At 39.9% G+C, this 11,697-nt stretch overlaps 1 protein-coding gene across 4 annotated transcripts in view; it reads left to right on the forward strand.

The window, feature by feature from the left end:
- PLCB4 (phospholipase C beta 4) overlaps positions 1-11,697 on the forward strand; it is a 448,565-nt gene that overhangs the window by 275,324 nt on the left and 161,544 nt on the right. For all 4 annotated transcript variants that reach the window (XM_019516221.1, XM_019516223.1, XM_019516224.1 and 1 more), the window contains 4 exons: positions 2,280-2,380; positions 5,521-5,601; positions 5,921-5,980; positions 7,312-7,455. In XM_019516221.1, the coding sequence (XP_019371766.1) occupies positions 2,297-2,380; positions 5,521-5,601; positions 5,921-5,980; positions 7,312-7,455 (369 nt within the window). In that variant the 5' untranslated portion in view covers positions 2,280-2,296. The remainder of the gene's footprint in view (positions 1-2,279; positions 2,381-5,520; positions 5,602-5,920; positions 5,981-7,311; positions 7,456-11,697) is intronic.

Genomic DNA, 11,697 nt, shown 5'->3' on the forward strand with positions numbered 1-11,697 from the left:
ATTTGAAAACTCTAGTATGAACCATTACAGGGGTTAAGGTCAGCTTTAAAGCACTGGTGAATGGTTCTCAGGTTAGCCTTATAGAAACACGGCAGGATTTCAGAGTAGAGAATTGCATTCCCTGCCAGTCCTGGCCTAGAGGGCATGTTGAGTCAGCTTAATGTTCTTTTTGTTTTGTATCTGTTCTGTTTATTCTTCCAGACAAAATGACAACAAGGTTGATGATAGCGGTTGTTGTATTCCTTATGCTACAAATCGGATGCCTTTTATGTAGGCTTTTTTTATTATTATTATTTTTACAAATCTCTCTCTCGTTGCTATGCCAGGCAACAATCTACAAATCATAACATCAATTAAATACATAAAAGACTCCAGTTGACTTGTAGTTTTATACTTTATCATTAAGTGAGCCTTCTGTGTTTAGAAAACCGTTTTCTGAATCTCATTGTTTATAACTCTGAAATAACAACTCGGCCGCATTTTCAAGGTTCATTAAGTATCTTTGGCTACAGTGTGTGGTCTGTGAGCTACACCAGAAAGGACCATGTCATATTGCTGAACAAAGGTGCTCTAACCCACAGTTTTCTATGAACATGGGAGAAAAAAAAGGTAATCCCCCTTTAATTGAAATGGGAGGGACACTTTACTTTTTAACTTTTGAAATAGTAGTAAATATAGAACGATTATAACCACTTCCCCAAAGGGTTCTCAAAACCTCTTAAAACCCCATGAGGCAGGGGAAACATTTGCATTTTGCAGTGGCAAATGGAGTGTCCACAAAGATTGCGACAAGCCAAGGTCATGCAAGTAGAAAGCATTGCTCCTCACTCCCTGTCCTGGACTTTGCTCATGAAACCAGTCTGTCTGTTCTCTTTGTGAGAAGAAGCTATGAAGATCCTCCAAATAGTGTTTTGCTTCTAATTCTTGCCATTGGTGGATATAGCTTCAACACAGCACAAATAACTTTTTAAAAGGTGGAGAATTAATATCAATTAAGTTATCTATGATAAATGAATGGTATTTTTAATAGTCTGTATATGAACCGAAATAATTTATTCTAAAGGTCTCACGGATTATAGATTTGTGGTTTTAATATGCACATATCAATGATTAACAAAAAGCAGGAGATGAAGAGATGGATAGCATTAAAATACACAGTTGGAATACAGTTTATTTTTTAATGAACACTTACCAAAAGTAATGTCAAGTTCCTGAAAAATCATTATTGCAAAAGGTAGTTAGGGCCTCCTTCTCCACACTGCTTTTTGTGACTTAGTCTTAAGGTTAAGATAAAGGTACATTAGAAAAGGAGACACATTCAAAGACTCAAACAGGGTGGCAGAAGATTGCATTTAACCACTTATATCTAAATAGGTAAAATAGGATCTGACCCTGTAACTCCCAGAGCAGGAAAGCTGATGACAAATTGGACCCAACTGTATATTAGATACTCTAAATTCAGTATTTGATAGTGTATTAATCTGTATACAATGGGATTTGTTGGGAGTGATCTACTGCTTAGTATAAGTATAGCCCAGTCAAGTGCAGGAATGGTATAGTGTGCATGTTGCATTTTTTTTAGTTTTTTTCCAATTTAAATTAAAATAGACTTTATAGACTGATATTTAAATTAGATCCTGAATGAATGATTATTCTTGTCCAGTTGTACAAGTACTCAGAGTATTGGTTCCTTATTCTATTTTATGCCTTATTGCTAAGTAGGGGTTTTTATGAATCTTGACCATTCTGGTATATACACCTTGAGTTATGTATAAAAATAGTGCTAAACATATTACTGAAAATACTCTGTTCTATGTACAAAGTGAAAACAGTTCTGAAATGCAAAATTCAGAGGACCAAAATATTCTTCCTGCCCAGTATGTGATTGATCTGTAGCATCTATCTGAAAATGAATGTTTACTTATATTGCCAGCTGTGCTAATGCAGGTTACTCAGGGCAACATTAATCTGTACTTATTTAAACTCTAGCAGTGATTTAAGCTGATTGCTGATACAATCTACAGTTGTCTTTCAAATAATTGTTATGTTCAGCCACTTTTCTCAAAAAACATTTCAGTCGTAATTTCTTTTAAAATTAAAACTGTCAGAGGTAAAATAATGCTTGTAAGGAAAGCTCTTACATTACAAACCCACTGTATTTCTTCTGTAAAACACTTGTTCTACAGAATAGGAGAGCAAAACACAGCTTTTTTTCCCTTTAACAGTCCGCAAAATTTTAAGAACCAACAATTGAACTCTGCTGTTGCATTTCATTCCAGGGTTTTCTCGTATAACCATGGCAAAACCATATGAATTTAACTGGCAGAAGCCTGTTCCTTCCTTTATGCAAGATGGAGCTGTGTTTGACAGATATGAAGAGGTAAGAGGCCAGTCTCACAATCTTCTTTTAATTTCACTTTCCCTGCTTTTTTTACTTTATTATATAAGTGTTATAAAAACGTAATATTTTTCTCAAGATGATGCACAAATACCAGTTCCTAACAGAAAAATTACAGGAACATAGAACAGAAATAACAACACACTTTGTACATTTGCTTGCTATTAAAAAAGCCCCTTTAAAATATATTTTAGAATAGCCGATTTAATCCTGTGATTAGAAAATAATCCCTGAGTAGGAGAAAAGAAGGATTTAGATACAAATCTGTCTGTAACATACATAAAGCTCTTCCTTGTAGGGAATCCTGATGGTATAGAGCGTAAAGGATCGGGACCAATGAAGTGCACTATGTCCTTTTTTCTAAAATTGCTGTTTCAGATGCATATAGACTGAGAACCTGTGAGATGGATGGAAAAATAAAATTATTAAAACATAGTCAAAGACACTGAGATCAAGAATGGTTTTATCTGCTTCAGACAGTCAAACATTACTTTATCTTGAATATGATTACTATGGTTCTCCTTTCAGTTGCGCTTTAGTCTGTGTCTGTTAAAGGAATATAAAGTGGTTCATTTAACACAGGCTACCAAATAAAATGCAGAGCCTTTTAATATAATCAACATCAGTTTGCCTATGCGAATAGTTTTATTGGGGTCTATTTTAATCCTTTTTTTATTTGGCTGGAAATCTAAATTAAAAGTATTGTGATAAATAACTTCAGGGTTATTATACTTTCCTCTCATCTCTTGAATTGAACAAAAAGTATTTTTATTACAGAGGCCGGTCAATTTAGGGATGAGTTTCATATCCTCTGTTTTTAGTGCTGGAATAGATAAACTAATAAGAAACTTATGGCCATTGAACATTGGCCTTTGAGAGAAGGATCTTAAATGCTTTATTTGTCATGTGGTAAGTGCTGTTTCAAAGATTTACTACACTGGGTTCATCTGATACATCTGAATGTGTGTGGTTTTGCTTTCAAGAATATTTAATAAAGAGTACTAGATGACCCAGATGTGGACATGATTATTTTACTGATTGTTTTACTTCAGTAAACGATGAAGTAAAAAAGGCTAGCTCTAGTAAAGGGCTTAAGCCCATGGAGTTTAAAATGGGTATCTGAACTACCCAGTCAGTGCACAGGAAAAGTTAGGTGCCTCAGAATGACAGCCTCCTTATGAAGAGAGGCTGAGAGCCATGGGACTGTTCAGCTTGGAAAAGGGCAGGCTCAGGGGTGACTTGTTGGCAGCCTGTAAGTATATAAGAGGTGTGCACTGGGAACTGGGAGAATGTCGATTCACTAGGGCACCCCATGGGAAGACTAGGTCCAATGGTCACAAACCCTTGGAAGACCATGTTAAGCTAGACATAAGGAAAAACTTCTTTACTGTTCGAGTCCCCAGGGCCTGGACTAGACTCCCCACAAAGGTGGTGCAGGTACCTACTCTGGATTTGTTTAAGAAACACTTGGATGCCTATCTTGCTGGGATCATTTGACTCCTGCTGAATGCCTGCCCTTTGGGCAGGGGGCTGCACCCGATGATCTTGCGAGGTCCCTTCCAGCCCTAATGTCTATGAAACATATGAAATCTAACACTAGCAGCAGGCTGAGAAAGGAGTTACCTTTTAGGTACAATCCAATAAACACATCCAGTGTGCAGCTGCCTTGAGCTAGCCAACAGGAGCATAGGCGAAAGTCTTTAATCCAGACCTTTTCCTCAGAGCTGCTGTGATGGGCCTGTATCTTCTTGAGATGCATAGGCCAGCATCCTTTCCTGAATGTAGGAGAGCCCTTTCTTTATAAAGAGTAAGATGAAGTTATTTTCATTTAAAGCATGGGAGCTGCAGGAGGGGAGGTTGCTGTTGGTGCAGTCACTCTCCCACTTTATACATTAGCCTTATGGTTAAAGCATATAACCTGGGAGCCCTCTCAGCCTGAAGGGATTCAAACCCCCATTTCTCTTTACCCTGGAAAGTTCCTTAAGTACCAGGCCATCAACTATTTTGGGCTGAGCCAAAGAGCATACAAGGATGAGTGGGACTCTTTAAATTAATAGCTAGATCACTAACCTGAGAGAGGGAGGGAGCCTGGGGTTCTGGTCCCTACTCTCAAGCCTGTATCTACATTTCACATGCATCAGTTATTGGATAAAAGTCAGAAATGGTCCTGAGAACCAGACTCAAACCCAGAACACACCTTCCAGCTCAGTGACTCCCTCAGCTCCAGATGAATAGAAATTCAGCTGTTCCTGCTGAGCAATTTCTTCTAAACTTTGAGAGGAGCAGGAATGAAAGTGTAGTGTGACTGTACCACCAACCCCCTACCTGGATCTGCCCCTGAGTGACTGATCCAAGAGCATAAAGCAGGTCATGGTTGTTGGCTGTTTGAAAAAAATCTTTTTTCATAAAATAATCTCTGGAAAGCTATTTTTCACCCTTTAAAAATGACTGTCACTACATAGCACTATGTTTACCTTTTAGTTTAGTTTTGGAGGTTAGTAATTTGGGCAGAGAAGGGATTTCTTCGTTTGTTCTTGGAGTTGTTCATCTGATTCTTTGCCTGCTCCCCTGGCTCTGGCTAACCAGTCCTTCCCTGTTGCAGTACCTGTCAGTCTCCCAGTATTTGTGCTGGCCTAGTGCTCTATGTGCAAAATGCTTTGGGGTGATTTCCTATGTGTATTTCTGTGAGGGTGTTCCCATTCCAAATGTAGTTGTACAGTGTGACTGGGGCAACAAATTCAGTGTTGCCTATTCCCATGATTTTGTTGCCTTTCACAAAATATGTTGTATTTTTGGTGTGTGATCCATCAAGACTCTTAGCCTTCCATTTAAAGAGAAGTTTCTACTCTTTATGGCTGCAGGAAAATATGAACTTGATTGCATCCTGACACATCAGTTAACAGAAGACAAATGAAGAGATCCCCAGATTGATTATTCTTTGTATTTTTTAATCAAACTCATTTGGCAGGGGAGTGGTGTGGTGGGGCTATCGTGATTTTTGTGAGAAATGGTTGGGCTTGGCAGGACTGCAAACATGTTCTGAAGGCAGGTGGGGAAAATTGTAACACATCTTTACTTTTGGCAATATTACTATAATAGTTGTTATCTTTCCTTTAAAATAGGAGTCCTTCGTCTTTGAATCAAACTGCCTCTTTCAAGTGGATGAATTTGGCTTTTTCCTGAGGTGGAAAAGCGAAGGAAAGGTAGAGTACAGGGATATCGGGAACATCCCTATCTTCCTGTATTATTACACTTAGCTTATTTCCTGGCTAATTTTTAATCACTAAAATTACATGCATCTTTGTAACTGTCGAAAGATAGCTTGACTCCTTCACTTTCGGAATTAACATCAGCCAGCTTCCTAACAGGGTATTAACAGATGTGAAAAGAAAATATACTTTGGTATTAATTAGCTGTGATTTCATGGAAGACGTGTTGTTTATATTTGCTTCCCTTCCTGTTTGCTTCCGTGCTGTGTTTCAACAGACCCTTGAACTCACACATTGTTTCTTGCCACTCCAGGAAGGACAGGTATTAGAATGCTCCCTGATCAACAGTGTTCGTTTTGGAGCCATACCAAAGGTAATTAGTTTATACAGTTGTTTTTTTTAAACAAAAAGTGTCCAAGCTGAATGTGAAGTGTGGAAATGCAGTTCATCTTGCTACAGAATTCTGCCAGGGCAGCTTCCCATGTGAATTCAGAGTATAAAAGTTTTAGCTTTAAGCTATAGTGTCAAATATTGTAGTCTGGTAATGCCATTTTAGTGCTCTACCATCCTTTCTAGATGCTGTCATATCTAGATAATATATGTTAAATGGGTCCCCTCAAGGGGTTTTTAATTATTTTTAAACGTCTATTGTAATGCTGTTTTAGAAGCCTGGTAAACTTGTTCTAGTCAAATTATGTCCTTGTCCATTTAAATATTTCCATTCCTTTGCATTTCCTTGATATGTAATTTTAAAGGATTTGTTTGCTTTCTTGTTTTACTCTTTAGGGTGATCAATTATAGCTCGGTGCTGGGACTAGTGTTTATGAATCACAGTTTCAAAGGCAGTCAGCACAGGGAACTACCAGAGGGCTTGACCCAAGCAGTAGCTTTCAAAATATTTTCTAATCATTTTATCTTTTTAAAAATGTGTCTAGAATTTAGGGAACTTTTTTTTGGCCAAAATTGGGCCCAACTCCTTCACTGCTTCTCCTTAAGAGATTTTCTATGTAGCTGCCCAGTAAAGCTGCATCTCTTATTAATGGCATTAAATACAACAGCACCAATTAGACTACAGTTCCAGTTAAAAATGTTATATATTATTCCCCTTTAAACATAGATTGTGTTAGTAAGGTTGGACTGAAATCCTCTTTCAATAAACCAGAGTATATGCAGTTCCAGAGCAGACTTCCTCATGATACCCAACCCCTATACCTCAAACATTACCTGTGGCTTCATGTAGGTAGTATCTATGGATGTTTCAAATTAACATCAAAATCACCAAACGCTAGATGTGTCAATATGAAATGGACAAAAATTACCAACTTATTCCGCACAAATAATAGTTTGGGGTCATTATTCTCTGGGATAAATTAAAATAATCCACCTGGACAGGTGTTAAAAGTATCCATCTATTTCCAGTCCCCTCAGTGATCCATTTTCCCTTGCCATAAATGTAATTTGTGTAATTTTCTGAAATGTCTTTAAGGGACTGCATTTCTCTCTGAGCTTTTATGATTCAGGGACATGCAGTGATTATTAAGTTAGATTTTTTTTTCAGTTCATGCACATATATTCTAAGTGACAGTATGTATCTGAGAGGACTGGGAAATGTTTACAGTTTCAATGTATGTGAACCTGAAATGCACTTTTACATTAAGTCACAAAGCACTACAAATCTGACAAGTCATTTGTTCTGTTTAACAGGATCCCAAAATACTTGCTGCTCTCGAGGCTGTTGGAAAAGCAGAAAATGAGCTGGAAGGGCGGACAGTGTGTGTCTGTAGTGGCACAGATCTGGTGAACATCAGCTTCACTTACATGGTAGCAGAAAACACAGAAATAGCTAAGGTATTCCACAGTTAAGCATTGCATAAGTGGAGAAGAAAGGGTTTGTGAGCTTTGCAGAAATGGGGGTTTTTTTGTCAGAAGTCAGCCAGCTTTGCCTTTAGTGCAACAAGGCTAGTTTCATATCTGCTGCCCTGCTCCATGAAAGGGCAACCACATTCATTAGGAGCTTGCTGAAAAGAATAGAGGTGGCCAAATGAAAAGCAAGTCATTCATCTAGGTTTATAATGTGAACCAAGTTGTAGAAAGGGTGAACTGAGGCCTCATTATCTAAAAGCAGAACACCCCAAAGTATGAAGCATGCCCTCCTCAAGGGGTCACATGGAAGACCAGCCAGGGTGAGGAGAAATAGGTGTGGATTAGTACTACTTATGAGGGTGAAGGAAAGTGCAATTAGTTCTGTTTGAATGCAGGGTGGAGCTCAGCTTTTAGAAGTTACAGGAACGCTGTTATGACAGAACTTTATCTGTAAAGTGTAGCTCATCATTCATAGGATTTTAAAAGTTAAAAAAGGAGAAAGAAAATGATATACAGCCAATAACATTCCAGGAAGCTAGGATGATATTTCCTCCTCCTATTTGTTTCTTAAATTCATGTATGTTATGAAGTTTCTTTGAAGTTTGTTTGACAGAACAGCCAAATACTCCTGCTTAAGTTCAGGATGCTGCAATTTACAGTGCAGTTTGGGAGAAAGCCCACTGACTCCAACTGGGTGCAGTAATCACCTTTGCCTATTATAAGTTGTTGGGAATCTTAATTTTGAATCCGAATTTATAATGCTACTACTATGTTTTTAGGCAAGTTTCTTGTGAATAATACACATTGCTTGCTTTTCTCCTGTGTTCCAAAGGCTGAAACACAAGTTACACCAGGGCTGTTCAACTTCCAGGCAGCCAGGGGCTGTATGCTTCATGGGCCACATTTCCAGGTGCCGTAATTTACAAGGCAAGAGCTGCAGACTTAGGACCGTTCATCTCATGGGCAGCACCCTATGGTCTGTCCCAGGCTCCACAGGCAGTCTAGTATGCCCCTCTTGCCCCTAACTCCATGTACAGTGTAGCTAGCCTTCCGCCTCCCCCACAGCCCAATTATCTGCTCCCCAACAGCCATGTGGGCAGCCTGACTCTCCTCCTCCTCCGCCTCCCCCTGCAGCACAGGCAGCCCAGCTCACCTCTGTCACATGCACCCCCTCCCCTCCCAACAACACATCCACCTGCATTGTGGGCAGTCCAGCTCCTGCCTTTCTTATATGCACAGCATGGGCACCCCGCCCTGCCAGCTGTACCAACTTGTCCACAGGAGTGAAGGCAGGTAGTAAAAGCCAGAGGAGGGAGAGGGAGCCTGAAGAACCCAGTTGCCACGGCAGGAAGGAAGCAAAGGGTGCCAGGGGCAGCTGGGAGGGAGCCTGAAGGCCGCATGTTAGTCCGTCATGGGCCACAGCAGTCTACAGGCCTCCAGTTGGGCAGCTCTGAGTTACAGCATTATTTTTTGCAGAGCTAGTGATGTGTTGCTTTGCATATATATGCAAAAATGTGGAATATTGGTCACTAACATACAAACCTAATAAGCCTACACATTGAAAATGCGGGGTTTGCTTGTTGATATATGTATCACTTAATCCCTTGGCTGCTTCCTCGCTTCCTCTTTCACAATTGGCTGAACAGACTTGTAGACAGAAAGCATCTTGTGACTATTCATTATAAATGTTATGCAATAAAACACACAGTAAGTATGTAACACTTCACTTTTACAATGCTTGGTATTGTATCCTGTTAAACGCTGTGAATATTGAGTAAACTCTATGGTAGAAGACATTTCTATACCTTATATAGATGCACTAAGTGATATTACTGTGTGGATATTCATCATGCTGATGCTGATACCAAGATATTCAGGGAAATAATGCTATAATTTGGAAACATTTGAGGAGCAAATATAAATTTGAAATAGAGAGAGGAAGACTGAAAGAGTTGCTACAGGCATTCATTTTTATATACTCCTTATTTTAGAATATTTTATAAATGCATTTATTAGCCACCTTTTGAACTAGATAGGCTACATGGGACTGATTGGTGTGAGGAGAGAGACCGACATCTATCACTTGTATAATTATATATTCTAAAATGTACTTGCCATAATATCTGGACACATTGCATAGGTTAAATGTAGTATCCCAGTGAGTCAATCCTTTTGCACTGCATGACATGGGTAGCTTGCTGCCTTGTACTGCCTCATTCACAGCCCAGATACTTGATGAAAAAGACTAAACTCGCATGGCATTCTGCTAGTCCGTGAGCTCTGAGTCTGATAGGTCCCAACAGAGAGGGAGACAGTTCTGCTGCTTTTCCAGAAAGAGCCTTCCAGTCTTCCGAAGTACACACATGGGGCTTGTTAACTGCTAGTTACTGTGCATTTAGTTTAGTACTTGCTTAATAAATTACTAACTAAATGCGCAGTAACTACAGTAGCACCAAGGCACAGTTTTTCAATGACACTTACTGCACAGTAGCCTAATACTACCGTGCAGTAGTGTATTAGCACAGTTTGTGCCCAGCATGCTACTGTGCAGTATTATTAGGTTACTCACTGAAGGCTGAGTCACAGGAATAAATTGCTAATTGGCGGCAGCTAAAATACTTAGGTGATAAGTTCTCTGACAAATAGTGCACACACAAGTTCATTCTTTTTTTTCTACCATGTTAACATTGCTTGCAGTTGATATTACCATGCTCAAATGTTTAGCACCTCAGCTATCCACGTGGGCAGGGCCATCCCTGAGGGGTGTGAATCAAGGCGACTGCTCTGGGCCCCGTGCTTTGGAGGGCCCAATGGTCAGTGCCACATAGGCCCTGCCGTGGCCACCATGCACCACCACTGCCAAACGCCACCAGCTTTGCTGCCCCTGAGCACTGCTGGCTCTGGCCAGTCACCACCTCCCCCTCCCCCCCACTCTGGGCCCCACACAGGCTGATATGCCCCAGGCCTCGCATGCCCCTAGTGACGGCTCTGCATGTGGGAGAGCATTGCTAACACTTAGAATAAAGAAAAGCAGGCAAAATTCAGCCTTTATATAATATGGAGTAGCTTTATGTCTACCTTGCCCTTTTTTGTATTTGTTTTGATGATTTCCCACCACTGTGTTGATTAAGCTGTCAGTCTGTTTCCTGTGAACATAGGGCAGCAGCTTTCATTTTAAGTGGTTCACAAAGGTTCTGAACATTAATGTGTGTGGTCCTATGAATGAATATAGGGGGATAGATCATTTTCAAGAAGAGGCTACATCAGACACTGATTCCATGTGACCTCTGTGCAGATAGCTGATGAGGGAGCTCTTAGGTTTGGTTTTACAATCAAGAGACTTGTAATAGTAGTCACAACTCTGATAGGAATATTTGAAAAATAATTATGCATACTTTAATGGCAGTGTTTTAGACATTGTTTGAATACCTTTGTACAGTAACTTTTACTTCTGCTTGGTTAGTATGCTCATGGAAGAGACAAGTGCTGTGATAAGCGCAGATTCTGCTACACTGCTTTCCCACAAAGAGCCCAGTAGAGAAATATCCCTGCACTTCAATGTAGCAGAAGTGTAGACTGGTTTTACTAAATGATCTCCATGTAACACCAGGGTGTTTTCATTCATTTCAATGGACATTTCAACAACGGTGATGGTATGTGGCAAGGAAGGAAGATCATAAGTACAGAGGAAGATACAGGTAACAGCAGGAGATTCCCATAGCCCTTTTGCACTGAAGGACTTCTTCTGGGTTGTTCCATGGTTTTGTTGCCGTTTTTTTGTCAGGCAAGTGTGAATTCTAAACCTAAAGTGCCCAGAAAAAAATGCACAACTTCCTTATGAAGAATTTGGAAATCTCCTGCTGCTCCTTTTGTTTCCAACACAGAAATAATTGTCAGGGTTTTAGGCACAAACATGGAAATGCTTTTGTTCATTTCAAATTAAATAAGTGAGAAGTCTTGTTGGCTTCAGTACGGGAACACTGGTATGCTTAAAGTTAAATGCATTTAAGTGCTCACGATTTCAGGGCAATGGTTTCATAAAGTGGAAACCAGTTTGTTCATACTTGGGTGGTTTGCAACCCTCTTAGTTTGCAGCAGGCTGCCAAATTAACACTGCGCTGTTCAGATGGTTGCTGCAGCTTTCAGTTCAGAGGGCTCTACTTCTACAACCAGGTGGTGCACCTCTGCATCCCATGTGGCTGTTTGTTGCAGCTGTGTATACCCCCC

Source organism: Gavialis gangeticus, unplaced genomic scaffold, assembly GCF_001723915.1.
Source record: "Gavialis gangeticus isolate Ggan-Ray unplaced genomic scaffold, GavGan_comp1, whole genome shotgun sequence".
NCBI lineage: Eukaryota > Metazoa > Chordata > Crocodylia > Gavialidae > Gavialis > Gavialis gangeticus.